The sequence below is a fragment of the Bos javanicus genome, chromosome 26 (genome assembly GCF_032452875.1).
Source record: "Bos javanicus breed banteng chromosome 26, ARS-OSU_banteng_1.0, whole genome shotgun sequence".
NCBI lineage: Eukaryota > Metazoa > Chordata > Mammalia > Artiodactyla > Bovidae > Bos > Bos javanicus.
Genome location: NC_083893.1, coordinates 44,963,173 through 44,978,533, shown reverse-complemented (window position 1 = coordinate 44,978,533; position 15,361 = coordinate 44,963,173). Strand labels below are relative to the sequence as shown.

General features: G+C 47.3%; 1 protein-coding gene and 1 pseudogene across 1 annotated transcript in view; both read left to right on the top strand.

Annotated features, from left to right (window-relative positions):
* ADAM12 (ADAM metallopeptidase domain 12) overlaps positions 1–15,361 on the top strand; it is a 397,161-nt gene that overhangs the window by 285,726 nt on the left and 96,074 nt on the right. Inside the window, exons 7-8 of the mRNA XM_061404001.1 lie at positions 4,158–4,223; positions 5,338–5,409. Of these exons, the coding sequence (XP_061259985.1) occupies positions 4,158–4,223; positions 5,338–5,409 (138 nt within the window). The remainder of the gene's footprint in view (positions 1–4,157; positions 4,224–5,337; positions 5,410–15,361) is intronic.
* LOC133239064 (endoplasmic reticulum resident protein 29-like) lies at positions 6,130–15,360 on the top strand (annotated as a pseudogene).

Genomic DNA, 15,361 nt, shown 5'->3' with positions numbered 1-15,361 from the left:
CCAGGGCTCTAACCCTGCTCTCCCGCATTGTAGAAAGATGCCTTACCCTCTGAGCCACCAGAGAATCCACTAGTAATAGTTGAATATCAGGAATTAACCAGAATTGTTGGAAAACTTGTTAATTAGAGCATGCATGTTTAATTTCTCTCTACTGTAACCACATCCCTGATAGCTCAGTTGGTAAAGAATCCACCTGCAATGCAGGAGACTCGGTTCAATTCCTGGTTTGGAAAGATCTGCTGGAGAAGGGATAGGCTACCCACTCCAATATTCTTGGGCTTCCCTGTGGCTCAGCTGGTAAAGAATCTGCCTGCAATGTGGGAGACCTGGGTTCAATCCCTGGGTTGGGAAGATCCCCTGGAGAAGGGAAAGGCTGCCCACTCAAGTATTCTGGCCTGGAAAATGCCATGGGCTATTCAGTCCATGGGGTCTCTAAGAGTTGGACACGACTGAGCGACTTTCACTTTCTTTTCACTATAACCACTCCCACCTCAATACCTCCTCTAAGAGGCCATACCAAGTGCCCTTACTGCCCTAGTCACTGTTAAATTTTGGTGGATAACATGGCCAGCCCTGCTATTGCTTCCTTAGCCCTGAGCTCTGAGCATCTCTCAGTGAGAACCAAGGTTCCAAAATCTCCAGATGTGGATTCCTATTGAGTCTTGAATAAATTAAAGCTCTAGAAAAATAAATACTAGCTCTCACTTCTGCCACAGGCATTTTGGACCCAAGTTCGATACTTTGAGTTTGTGCCCATTAACATTCAGTACGTCAGACTCAGTCCGTCCTTCCAGCGTTTGTCTCATTTCCTTGTTGGTTCTGCAGCCTATATATTAGCCAGTCCTCCGAGGCTGTATTCCACGCAGATGTGATCCAGGTGCTTCATCCCCATGCAAATCGTTCGTAAGGATGGTAGAGATGACCTTTCACAGCCAAGACCAGGGCTCAGCTCATAAATACTCATTAAGTGGTCTTAGAGCAAGGCATGGAGTCTGGCTTGAGTCAACAATGATCTTTCTTTACAAAGAAGGAGTTAAATCAAACTTTTGAGTCACCGAATTTGCTAAACTTGCCGTCTTTGCATACGGTCCTAGATCCATTGTTATTTTATTGTTGTTGTTGTTTGGTTAAAACATCCAACTTGAATCTGTTTGCCTGGCTCCATCTTTTTACTGCCTCAAACTGTCACAAGTGGTCATCTGCTCCCCCACTTCCACCGTTGTCCCCCTGTAATCCATTCTCCTCCCATCAGCCAGGGTGATATGTAAAGAACCTCACCTCCAAGGGAGCCCCACTGCTCTCAGACAGTTAGGTTACCGGTCAGCCTCCTCACTCTGGGCCCTGTCCTCTGTCCCCATCCTTGGCCACATCTCACCCATGCCCTGCCCTCGCTCACTAGACAATAGCCATCCTGCTTGCTGCTACAACCCAAGCTCTCCCAGCCTTAGGACTTGTGTTCTTATCAGGTTATTTCAGGGGTCTGGCCCGTAGGAAGAGAGAGTTGCATTGAGAATTTATTGCCCCCCTAATCTCAGCTTGTTTTTTCGGACTCAAGTTGAGTTCTCAGAGCCAGAGTTCTTATTATGAAAATGTGTGGGGGCCATTCTTCCCGAGACCTTGACTGTGACAACTTTGAGAGGCCAGGGAGCAGCTTCCCACTTGAGCAAGACTCAAAGAATGCCTCCAACCTTGGAGTGGAAATGGTTGGGCCATTCTCAGAGGCTCATGTTCTCACCTGTTTGGGGAAGGGTGTTTGTTTCCTCAATCTCCCCCCGACCCAAATGAAAATTGCATCAAGCAACCAGTTTCAATGTTTCTCTGATTCAAAATCAAACACTTTGAATATGATTTTTTAACTGGATAGCCCAGATAGGTGGGAATCATGTGGAGGTAATTTAAGCCTCTCTGTGTGTGCAGCTGGTGGAAAAGGAACCTCTGCAGCCATGAACCGGCCACTCCCCTGTGGCTTTTTATTATTATGTGGTTAGGCGTCTCTCTGAGTTTGCAATTCTCTGCATTCATGAGAAAATGTGGACTTCTCTGAAAACTGCAGAGACAGGAAAATCGGGCTCTTGTGTTTGTTTTCATTATCTGGAATTGTGTATTTTCTAAATGATGATCCAAGGCCATTTGGAACTGTCCCCTGGCCGTTCATTTCACCCCTTTGCAGTCAGAAAGGTGTAAACATCTAAGCAACCAGGGCTCTCTCCATGAGTTTTTCGATGGGAGGTTAATTTATTTTTCCTTTAATAGAGCTGTATTTTCTTCTGTAAGATGAGTCTGTGAATGGTAAATCAGGGAATTATGGGGGGCAGAGGCTTCTGCCTTCCACCCCTCGGGAAGGAGGAACCACTTTAAGATGGCATCTCATTTTGTGTAGACCAGCGGGCACCACCGGGGCTGGTCATTTTCCCTTTGTGAGTAGGTTGGTCCCCATGAAACATGCCTACAACATATAGTTACTAAACTGAACTTTTTTCCTTGTAATGTTGTTAAAGTATGAGAAATCATAGCTTTCATGGTGCTTTACTCTTCCTCCCTCCAAAAGGTTTCCAGATTTCTTTGAAGTGAAAGTGAAAGTGTCAGTCGCTCAGTCGTGTCCAGCTCTTTGTGACCCCATGCACTGTAGCCCTCCAGGCACCTCTGTCCATGGGATTCTCCAGGCAACAGTACTGGAGTGGGTTGCCATGCCCTCCTCCAGGGGATCTTACCAACCCAAGGGCAAACCTGGGTCTCCTGCGTTGGCAGGCAGATTCTTTACCATCTGAGTCACCAGGGAAGCCCTGAGATTTCTTTAGAGATATCAAAATTCATGAATCAGCATAGCTGGGCAGCAAGGAGGAACACTGCTATGATACAAACACATTTTTCTTGTAAAAATCTGTTTGGAAGGCCCTGCACCGATGGGGATTTGTTTTGTAAAAGATGTTTCCCTCAGGATTATGTGACTGGAAAGCTGATTCAGACCAGGCCTTGGTCATTTTTGCTTTTGTCTGAAAGCCTGGTTGTAACATACAAGTTTTCAAGGTTAAGCAGAGTGTAGTTAACTCGTAAAGCAGCGATATCAGTTATGGGGAGCCAGACCTGTTCAACCCCCATTTCCTCTGACTCCATTTTATTGCAAAAACAGAAGGCTTTATTTTTTGCTTTTAAAGTTGGCTTTTTGAGACCACCCTCCATGAATTGCTCTTTTTTTTTTTTTTTCCTCTCCGAAAAATGCCTTTGGGATTCTCCCAGTAATTCATGGAAGAGTGTGAGTGTTTTTTGAGGAAACGTGATTAAAATGTCACCCACTTCAGAGGCTGCCTTTAATGGGGAGGGAGTTCGTGCTTGGGCCGTCTGCCTCTTCTTCAGCCCTACCCCTTGATAAACAAGGTCTTTATTCTTCTCGACTATTGCAGTCTTACCAAATCGCTTTTCTCTAGTCGCATATTTCAGCCTTTTTTTTTTTCTTGAAAATGTTTCTTTCTGTTCTGTTTCTTTTGTTCCTTTCTGGTTTTCCTCCTAATACCTCCTTCTCGCCTGGCTCAGTTGTTCCCCATTTTTCCTTTAAATCTAACCAGATTTTTCAACCATCAGCCACAAGAAATCAGCCTTCTGGCCTAGACTATGCAGTTTTCCCCCAGAAGGGCAGTTCCAGCTTAAAATACATTCTCCTCTGATTTTGTGACGTGAGCAAAGCTTTTCTCCTCTGCTTTTCTCACATCGCAAAACTGGACCACAGAGGCAAAGGGAACACCCGTGAAACCCTGAATCCCAGCGACTTCTACAGTGGTCTTGACATGTGCTGCATCCAGCCTGAGATGCACGGCCATGGGCTTCTGCCCCAGAGTTGCCTGTTTATGTGTGTGTGTTTGTTTAATGGTGATTTCAACTCATTCTGATCCTAAAATCAGTGATCCAGCGCAAAGGTTGGATTCCTTTTTAGGGACTTCCCTGATGGGAATGGAAACTGATGGCTCATGTTGAGATGGTTTTACAGAAGTCGTTGGGGTCAGAGGTGAACTCCTAGGTGGAACAGAGGTGTGGGAGCCAGTGTTGTTGGTAGGGGCGGGGTGTCCCTTTAGCTCCGATGCTTCTGTCGAGAGATGCTGACAGTGTTCTGAAAGCCCCAGAGAGACCATCAGGGAAATTAAATCCACGTTTACTTTTGGCAGCAAAAAAGAGAGACCCTCAAGATGACCAAGTATGTAGAGCTTGTCATCGTCGCTGATAACCGAGAGGTAAGAACTTTTTGAAATTTCTTGGTTGATTAAAAAAAAAAACAAACAACAACCACCACAGGGAAAAGAAAATGTTTAGCAAATTATTACATGCTTTAATTAACCTCATTTTCTATGAGGCCTTAAGAGCATTGTGAACAACCCATGGGGAAAAGTGGCTCCCTGATCTTACAAGGTATAAAACATTAAAAATGTATCTGCTATTACAAAATATTAGCAAGGGCTGCAGAAAAAAAATATTAGCAAGGACTATAGAGCTGCCATAGCAGCTAAGCTCTCCAAACAGGGAGAATTATTTGTGGGAAATAGCAGATGGTTTTAGAATGTATTCTAAAACACTTTGGGGGAAAATTTAGTTTAAAAAATTTCCAATATGTTCTAAACAAAATGAATGAATGAATGAAGGCTATAGAAACAGCAGAAAAATCCTACCTTCTGAAATACGGCTTTATCCCGTGCTAGTTTTTTTCTTTAAATTAATTTTTAATTAGCTCTTTTTTTTTTTAGATTATCTTTTCTGTGTTCATTTCTTGCCACTACTACTTATCATGAATTAGGTGACATTTTCTCCCAAGCTGGCTCAACACATATGAATGAAACAGATTTGACAATTTCTCAGGAAACTGTTCCCAGTCTGGAAGGTCAGATTAGAGAGGAGAAGGGGGAATTTATTAACTTTTATCCATTCTCTGTATTGTTTGACTTGCTGCCATGAGCTTCTATTACTTTCACTCTTTAATTTTTAAAAACAAATATAAAAGAAATTTCGGAGGAAGTTCAAATCAAGTCGATGATATGAAGAATGGCTTTGGGCTGCTTTCTGGTTGTCTGTTTTCTCTTTGCCAAAACATGTCACTGCCTCCATCATTTATGAGGCTGGAAAAAATCACAAAAGTTACTGTCTTATGAGCACTTGGCTTGGGTGAATTTCAGGGAGTTTCAGAAAGTCCCTGGACAGGGAAATTACTCGGCAGAATGGGAGCTCACTTCACCATAAACCAGGGAGGGCCCTAGGGGGTTGCAAAGCCCAAGACTTCACATTTCCAGGAGCCGAGAAGATGAGATTTGATTGATGGTCTTACCGTTATTAATGCTGACATTTAAAATTATTAAGTTTCAGAGGCAAGGAAAAGATCTGGAAAAAGTCAAGCAGCGATTAATAGAGATCGCTAATCACGTTGACAAGGTAAGTTCTTTGGGGGTAATTAAATCACTCACATAGTGTAAACGTTTGGGAATGAGGTGGAGGGAATGAAACACAGCCCATCTGACTTCAGAAGGCCAGCTTCTGCCTCTGGTACCCAACTTTCCCTTTCTTTGAAGACCCCCAGGGCTTGAAGTAGCTGCATGAGATGCCCCCATGCTGTCTGGACCACGGTGGCCTTGGGATCCATCTCCTCCCATCCTGGTCTCCCCGACTGGATCCTGAACCAGATGGCACATGTGACCCTATTGAAAGTGCTCAGCAGGCCTCTCCCCAGGCCTCCCTGGGCAGATCCCACAGCCGCCTGAGGGTCGGCTCTCATCAATAAGGGACCTATGGGCTTCACAGTCCTGGGATGCAGCAGTTGGCTTTTGGCTCAATCTGCTGCTGGAAAATTCTTCACCATGAACTCAGGAGGGAGCTCACCTTTGCAAAGGTGACTTCAGAGTTGGACGAGATCCTGAAAGTCTGGTCTGGCCCAGGTGTATTTGCTCACCAACGCTCCTTCCACGAGCTGTTCACGAGGTGAAACCACGTGCGCCAGCCGCCTTCGGCAACACACTCTGAGAGAGCGTCGGCTCATTGGCACTAAGGGCTTTCAGCCCAGAGCCGCTGGAGTTGCCCAGAAGCTTTCAAAGGCCTTGCTTTCAAAGGAGGGGTGTCGGCTGGACATCAGGCTTCGTAGGCTCCCAGGTGGTTCTCATGTGCTACGTGGCTGGCAGCCCCTGTCTGAACATGAACATTATTCTCAGCAGTAAGTCTGTCTCCTGCCTCTGAGCACAGTGGGAACCAGAAAGCGGCCCCGGCTCATTGCTGAAGCTCTCCTGGCGGGGATTCTCTGAAATGCTCACAGTTTACAGATAGCAGTTTGAAGATGCTTCACAGTAGCTGTGTTTCCAAGCGATCTTATTATATTCAAATTGACTTTTCAAAGTTTTCTGAAAAGATGAAAGCAAAAGCCCTTCTAGAAATCCAACTCCATTCTATGAGGCCTTATGGGCAGAACCGAGCACTGCGCATTAGGAATCCAGAATGCATCAGATGGGGTCCATCTGCTCAGGGAGATCACAGCTTTGTAGGGAAGCAGACCCATAAGCCACTTGGTGTGGTCTGGCGTGATGGGAACTGGGTGGATGCTGTCAATCAAGTGCCGTGGGGTGCAGAAGAGAACCGCTTACATCTTCCTGGAGGTCAGGGAGGCTTCGCAGCAAGGCGATTTTGAAGAGTACTGTTTCACCAGGAGCCCTCAACTGGCTTGCTCCCCATGCATTTGGACATGCGAGTAACTCCGTCTACCTAAGCGGTAGGGGGTGTGTGTGCACACAAGCACATGCGTGAGTGTGTGTGTGTGTGCGTGTGTCAGATGGATGTATCTGCATGCACAGTTAGGGCAGGAGGAGATGAAGCTGCAGGGGATTCACTGGTCAGAGCCCTGGGTGCTCTGTGAAGCCATCTCGACTCTACTGGGATTTTATTCTGCTGTCAGTGGAAATCCAGGAGAATGTTTTTAAGCAGAGCAGATGAACAGGGTCACACACTGGTGCCTGCAGTTAGAGTGGAGGATGGAGTCACTAGAGTCAAAGAGGGCTGGTGGGCTTCTGTTGTATAGAAATCATGAAGATCTGACCTGGGTCTGGGGAAGTAGGGATTTGGAGACACTTGAAGGAGGGGTGCTTAATAAATGGACTGAGAAATTTCTACGTGCCAGGGTCTCAGTGCTTTGCAGACACCTCCAGGTAGACACCAGTATTCCCATTTTTATAGCAGAGGAAGCTGAAGTTTGCAGAGGCTGGTTAAGTAATCAGCACATGTTCGAGCAGCATTAAAAGGCAGGACCAGGGGTGAGCCTGATCTCTATGACACCCCCTCTGCGGGAGTTTTTGGTCTTGTCTCTACCCACTTTCTGTGGATCCCAGCCTGCCCTGACCAAGCAGAAGCAGAGGCTGAGAAGAGCTGGGGTCCAAATGAGCACAAGTTTGTGATGAGAGGTGGACGAGGCTTCGTGCCCAAAGAAGCAAGAACAGGGGTCTCCTGGGGTACCCTGAGCAGTTGGAGGTAAGGGCATGGTGCTCAGAGAGTGGCTATAGCTGGAAGGAACTTTCTGAAACCAGGAAGAACACAGATGGCTGTTGGCATCCTGGGATCATAGGATAATACCATCCGCATCCACATGAACTTTTAGGCAGGTCAGATTCCCAGGCAGCCCATGCTTGCGGATGTATTTTGAATAACTCATTTTTGAAAATTTACTTGATCCCCAAGTAAAGTGGATGTAGGAGAATTTCTGTAGATGGCCAGTCCTTCTGACAGGGAGGGAAGGATGGATCCCAAAGGTTATGCCAGAGACCATAGGAGTCAGAACTCTCCACCATGACCCATCCATCTTGGGTGGCCCTGCACAGACTGACTCACAACTTCACACTTTGGCCACCTGATGTGAAGAGCCGACTCACTGGAAAAGACCCTGCTGCTGGGAATGATTGAGGGCAAGAGGAGAAGAGGATGGCAGATGATGAGAGGGTTGGATAACATCACTGACTCAGTGGACGTGAGTTTGAGCAAACTCCAGGAGACAGTGAAGGACAGGGAAGCCTGGCATGCTCTGCAATCCATGGGGTTGCAAAGAGTCGGCCACGACTTAGGGACTGAACAACAATAGGAGTCAGACCTGGCTCTGGCCTGGCCTGGGCATTAGAGTCCCCTCTCAAGGTTTGTTTGTTTATGTGAATGTGTGTCTGTATCTTTGCTTTCAAAATGCTGATTCCAAGTCTCAGTCCAGGGACTCTGGTTTGATTGGCCTGGGTGGGGCCTCGGGTGAGTCCATTCCAGACGTCTCCAATGAGGCAGGACCAAGAAACAAAGAATTCAAGAACTTCTTAAGCCTTGGAAGTAAACAGAAACCATGAACAATATTAAACTTGAGCCGGTAATTGCTGAAATCCTGTTTTAAAGTGATATGCTTGGTCTTCCATGTTTGTATTTCTTTATATATTATTCTGTATTATTTCTTGCTTCAGTTTGCAGAAGCAGGAATGAGCAACTAGGGGGTTGTTAATAACCTGCCCTGGTATTTAGAAAACCACATATCTGAGAAAAGTCCTGACAGACTCAGGGGCGTTAACCAGCACGCCTGTTCTTGTGTTTCTAGCAAGCAGAGAGCTGAATGACTGAGCAAACATATGTGTCCGTCCCCAGCAGACCCTGAAGACCCACGGGGTAACCCAGGCTCCATCGGATGCTCTGTGCACTCAAGTCTGCTAACTGATGGGCTCTGGGCTGTAGCGAGTGTTCCAAATGTAGTTTTGCAACTACAAGTGGGAGCATCTTGGCTTAAAAAAACAATGACTGTTCCAGTGGCAACTTCCTCATTTGCAGAAATCTTGGCTCCTCTTAGCTATTCTTAAGTAATAACTACTTGGCTGGCTGTGTTGGCTCAAAGGGAAGAGGGGAAGGACATCCCAGACCGAGAGTCCGAGAAGTGATTTAGGGACAGAGGTGACATTCAGAACAACTCAGGCAGTTCCCCTGAGTTGGAACGCCGAAAACGTGTCTGGTGCTCGAACTGGCAGGCACAACCCTTACCTGGGAAGGAAGATGTTCCCCAGGCCGCAGTTACACCGCAGGGCGGGACCAGTGGGCTGTGTGGCTGCCAGATGATGTCATCGCCCCCCTTGCCTCTCCCTCCTGTCTGTCCTACTTCTTTCTCATGATGACGTTAGCACCAACGGCCTGTCCGTGCCGGCTGCGCCTCTGTGCCCCACTTCTGAAGGACTGGCTCATCTTGCATGCATTTATCTTCAGGTATTTTCCCCCTAGTGTGAGTCCTCGTCCCCGCCCCTCCCAGGCCAGTTGCCCGCAGGATGCACGTCCCTGTGGTGGAGCCCGGCGTACCGCCCTGTAATCCTACCCGTGTGTTCTCAGATCCACTTTCGAAAGCCTTCTTGGAGCCGTCAAGTCCAGCATCCCCTGAACTTCCTGTCTGCACCCTTCTGTGCAGTTCAGTGGATTCGATTTTCCTGTAATAATGGCTAGGAGTCCCCTGCCTCGAGCGTCTGGCTGACCCCTGAGCATTTGAGAGTCAAGGTCAAGGGTATCCTAAACCTTGTTCTTGGTGCCAGTGCCAAGTTGAGCCTGCAGCCAGAGCCAAGCAGGTGCTTGTCATTGCAGGGTTAACAGGTGAATCGATTTAGCTGGTCTTGGACCATGGCCACGTACATCCTGGGATTCACAGGCCAGACAGGCAACTGCTACACTCTACATGTGCTTCTTGCTGGGCCTGTGGTCACAGTGGATCATCTTGGAAGGGAATCTGAGCACTCCCCTTTACCTGGCTGGGTTACTGAGCGGTGTTTAAAACCTGGGCACCGGCCTGCCTGTGTTTAAACTCCAGCTATGCCAGTCACGGCTGGAGTAGTTCACCTCCTCCACGTCTCAACACCTTGACAGTAACATGGAAACAACAATAGTTCTTAACTCACAGAGTGCTGTGAGGTCTAGGAGAGCATGTGGGAAGTTTTGGGCACCATGCCTAGGGCGTAGGGAATGCTCATAAGTGTTAGCTCTGGCCATTGTTATTAGGAAGAACCAATGGGAAGCCACCCGAAGTCTGGGAAGTTCATCCCAACAGGCAGCCAAGGGATTCTGTGTGAAGACACGATGTAAGTTCAGCATGTGTGACAGTTCACCGGTAGCACCAGTTTTAGAGAGAAGGGGCTCTATTATATGCTTCTAGATACGGAATTTGTTCAAAGGATGTACTTTGAGGGGACTAATAGCTGGAACATTTTTTGGCATTTTCCTTCTTTGGGATTGGAATGAAAACTGACCTTTTCTAGTCCTGTGGCCACTGCTGAGCTTTCCAAATTTGCTGACATATTGAGTGCAGCACTTTAACAGCATCATCTTTTTAGAATTTAAATTGATGCTTTTGAATTGTTGGTGCTGGAGAAGACTCTTAAGAGTCCTTTTGACAGCAAGATCAAACCAGTCAATCCTAAAGGAAATCAGTCCTGAATATTCATTAGAAGGACTGATGCTGAAGCTGAAGCTCCAGTGCTTTGGCCACCTGATTTGAAGAGCCGACTTGCTGGAAAAGACCCTGACGCTGGGAAAGATTGAAAGCAAAAGGAGAAGGGGGCGGCAGAAGATGAGGTGGTCAGACATCATCACTGACTCAGTGGACATGAATTTGAGCAAATTCTGGGAAACAGTGGAGGATAGGGAGGCCTGGCATGCTGCAGTCCATGGGGTCTCAAAGAGGGAGACAAGTGACTGACCAACAACAATAGATGAAAACTGCAACCCATCATTACTATGAAAAGATCCCGAGTAGTCAGCCCCAAAGCTAACTCTGAGAAACAATGATAGCTGGACCTTGACAGCCCTTAGTGACCACTTCCATACGCCACTCTCCAGAGGCAAGCAAAGTGTCCCCTGCACGGATGACAACCCTGCAGCCCACACGGGCACGTGACCCTGAGGATGTCTCATAGCAGGCTGGTGTGGACATGGGTGACTGGATGGCCTGTGTTTCTGCCTTCTGATCTCTGTTTCATTTGTCTGTAACGCAGCTGAAAGTGTAAGCTCTCCAGCAAAGTGCAGCAGCCAGGCACACATGTGCAGAGTTCCCAAGGAGGCCAGGAACTTAATTTTTCCTGGGAAGCCTGGGCTGGGAGCTTGCAAGTGGATACCACAAGCCAAGCAACTCTTGATTAAAAACAAGCTGTTGGGCAGCATTTGGGTCGTATAATTGTCTCATTAACTTATTAATGTAATGCCCATAATTGTTATCTGCTTGAAACCAAGTTGGACCGCTGCGATCCGTTTATACTCTGTGATGTAGTTTGTGCTTCAGCCACATTCTTCTGCTAACCTAATGTTCACCAGATGACTGGTGGGGAGGAGGGATGAAGATCAGCAAGGGAAAAGATGAGCCTGCCTCTCATGGGTCAGAACCTTGGGTCAGCACTCATCCTCGTGGAGTTTATGGCCCTTGAGCTCAGCACGTTGGAATGGGGCTTAACTATCAGATGTGGTGCTTCTGTGTTTTTTGTTCCTTATTGGCTCAGAGGCTTCCAGCAACTGACAATAGGACCTGCTCCTATCTGGAGCTTAACTTCAACTGCCGTCACCAGCCACCTCTTTCTCCTTGGCTACCTGGAGTACAGCCAGCCAGGCGATTCCCATGTCCTGACCCCCTGGACCGCCGAGCACAGAGCCACCTCTGTGTCTGTGTGATGCTCAGAGGAGTAGCAGGGTACTTGTGGACCATGGGAAGTTCTTCCCTTTTCCGACTGCTGTGTGGGCTGACTCTTTGAGACCCCAGGGACTATAGCCCGCCAGGCTCCTCTGTCCATGGAATTCTCCAGGCCAGAATACTGGAGTGGGCAGCCTTTCCCTTCTCCAGGGGGATCTTCCCAACCCAGGGATCGAACCCAGGTCTCCCGCATTGCAGGCAGATTCTTTACCAGCTGAGCCACAAGGGAAGCCCAAGAACACTGGAGTGGGTAACCTAACCTTTCTCCAGCAGATCTTCCTGACCCAGGAGTAGAACCAGAATCTCCAGCATTGCAGGTGGGTTCTTTACCAACTGAGCTATTAGGGAAGCCCACTTTCTACAAGGTCATTCCTAAAAGCAAGTTCGTCTTGGTGAAGTTTGACACCCAGTCCCCCTAGGGTGAGAGGCAGGATGAGTTCAAGCGTCTGGCTGAAAACTCAGCTTCCGGTGATGATCTCCTGGTGGCAGAGGTGGGGATCTCAGATTATGGTGAGAAGGGCTGAATATGGAGCTAAGCGAGCAATACAAGCTGGACAAAGGGAACTACCCAGTCTTCTACCTCTTACCTCTTCTTGGATGGGGACATTGAGAACCCAATCCTGTATAGTGGGGCAGTTAAGGTTGGAGCCATCCAGCGCTGGCTGAAGGGACATGGGCTCTACCTAGGAATGCCTGGTTGCCTGCCTGCATATGACACCTTTGCTGGGGAGTTCATTGGAGCCCACCAGTCCCTCTTGAAGCAGGAGCAGGACAACCGATCAGTGTGAAGGAGACCAACAGGAAGCAGCCTAAGTGGTACCTTAAGATCATGGGAAAGATTGTGGACCAAGGAGAGGATTTCCCAGCATCAGAGATGATCCGGATCACCAACCTGTTTGAGAAGAACAAGACGAGCGATGGGAAGAAAGAACTCCAGAAGAGCTTCAACATTTTGACTGCCTTCCATAAGAAGGCAGGCGAAGAAGGAGCTTGAGAAGGCAACCAGGCTTTTCCAGGGTATGGTGGGGTGGGGAGGGTTAAGTTACCTTCTGGCTGTGAAACCTCCTGGGATACAAGGAAGTGGTAGGAAAAGTGGCATGAGAAACGCTGGGCTGGAAGAAGCACAAGCTGGAATCAAGACTGCTGGGAGAAATATCAGTAACCTCAGATATGCAGATGACACCACCCTTATGGCAGAAAGTGAAGAAGAATTAAAGAGCCTCTTGATGAAGGTGAAAGAGGAGAGTGAAAAAGTTGGCTTAAAACTCAACATTCAGAAAACGAAGATCATGGCATCTGGTCCCATCACTTCATGGCAAATAGATGGGGAAACAGTAGAAATAGTGTCAGACTTTATTTTTTTTAGGCCCCAAAATCACTGCAGATGGTGATTGCAGCCATGAAATTAAAAGATGCTTACTCCTTGGAAGGAAAGTTATGACCAACCTAGATAACATATTTGGAGAAGGCAATGGCACCCCACTCCAGTACTCTTGCCTGGAAAATTCCATGGATGGAGGAGCCTGGTGGGCTGCAGTCCATGGGGTCGCTAAGAGTCAGGCATGACTGAACGACTTCACTTTCACTTTTCACTTCCATGCATTGGAGAAGGAAATGGCAACCCACTCCAGTATTCTTGCCTGGAGAATCCCAGGGACAGAGGAGCGTGGTGGGCTGCCGTCTATGGGGTCACACAGAGTCGGACACGACTGAAATGACTTAGCAGCAGCAGATAACATATTAAAAAGCAGAGACATTACTTTGCCAACAAAGGTCCGTCTAGTCAAGGCTATGGTTTTTCCAGTGGTCATGTATGGATGTGAGAGTTGGACTATAAAGAAAGCTGGGCGCCAAAGAATTGATGCTTTTGAACTGTGGTGTTGAAGAAGACTCTTGAGAGTCCCTTGGACTGCAAGGAGATCCAACCAGTCCATTCTAAAGGAGATCAGTCCTGGGTGTTCATTGGAAGGACTGATGCTAAAGCTGAAACTCCAGTACTTTGGCCACCTCGTGTGAAGAGTTGACTCATTTGAAAAGACCCTGATGCTGGGAGGGATTGAGGGCAGGAGGAGAAGGGGACAACAGAGGATGAGATGGCTGGATGGCATCACCGACTCGATGGACGTGAGTTTGAGTGAACTCTGGGAGTTGGTGATGGACAGGGAGGCCTGGCATACTGCAGTTCATGGGGTCTCAAAAAGTCGGGCACGTCTGAGCTACTGAGCTGAACTGAACTGAGGAAAAGTGGCAGGAAAACAGAAATCTGAGCGTGCGTGGATACTGATGCTGCTGTGACCGTGCTTGGAACATCTCTGTAGCCAGTCGGGGATAGCTGGAACACTTAGATGGCTTGGAAAATACCCCTCAGAAGGAACTGGTGCTATAAAGAAGAGTATACTGCCCAGGTTCTTGACAGGTATGATTCTGATCCAATTAAAGTTTCAGTGTTTTCATTAAAAAAAAAAAAAGAGTACCGGAGTGGAGTGGATTGACATTTCCTCCTCCAGGGGATCTTCCTGGCCCAGGGATTTAACCTGCATCTCTTGTGTCTCCTGAATTGGCAGGTGGATTCTTTACCCCTGCGCCACCTGGGAAGGCCCCACTCTGACCTCTCATCTGGCTGAAAACTCTCCCTTAGCCACTGAAACAGTTGCTCTGCCTGCTTCTGACCCAAGATGACCTGTTTGTGGAGAACAGGCTGTAGGTTGAAGTAAGGACACAGAAAGATGGGGGATGGAAAAGCAAGAAGATGTGATTTGTGTGCCAGAAGGAATGAGGAATTTCCTTTACCAGATCTTTCCCATGATGGCGTTGGTGAACTATAGTCTGACCTGTGGGAAAAAATGGTCCTCAAAGTTCCTGATGAAGAATTCTGTGTCTGCCTTTATCATCCTGAAAGATATTGATCTGTTCATTTAATTAAAACCTACTAGGTCATTTACAGGTGACAAAATATGATAGCGTCGGCCAAGTCTGAGTCTTTGCTGAGAACAATACAGATTCATTTTCCGTAACTCATAGGTAGAACATTTTGCTTAAAAGGAACAAATTACTGCGCTTGGCAGAGTGTCTGAATGATCCTACCACACTTACTGTTTTTCTTGCAGTAGATATGAGCTAGCAATCTTTAGCTGTAATGTAACTACATTACATTAACGATAACACACATCTATGCACCCATTTCTAATCACCAATGAATCGGTTGAAATCTATGCTTCCCTACAATTAAGGTGTGCATGCTCAGTTGTGTCCAACTCTTTGCGACCCCATGGACTGTAGCCCACCAGACTCCTCTGTCCATGGGATTTCCCAGGCAAGAATACTGGAGTGGGTTGCCATTTCCTTCTCTAGGGGATCTTCCCGACCCAGGGATCAAAATCAAGTCTCTTGTGTCTCCTGCAGTGGCAGGCAGGTTCCCTACTACTGTGCCACGTCGGAGACATTAAAAAGGCTAGTTAACTCTAACATCTAATTAGTCCACCCTATTCGAGAACCCAGTTAGCACATCACTTTGCATCAGTCACTGAAAATATTCCTTCAACTCTAATGCCATGGGAACAAGGGAGCACAGAGAGATTTTTCATATCACGTCAACGAGGTTCAGAAATTGCACGTCTGTTCTACATGGCATTGCAAGTTCTCGTTAAAGTGACCCCCAGGGATACCTGTCTTCTGTCG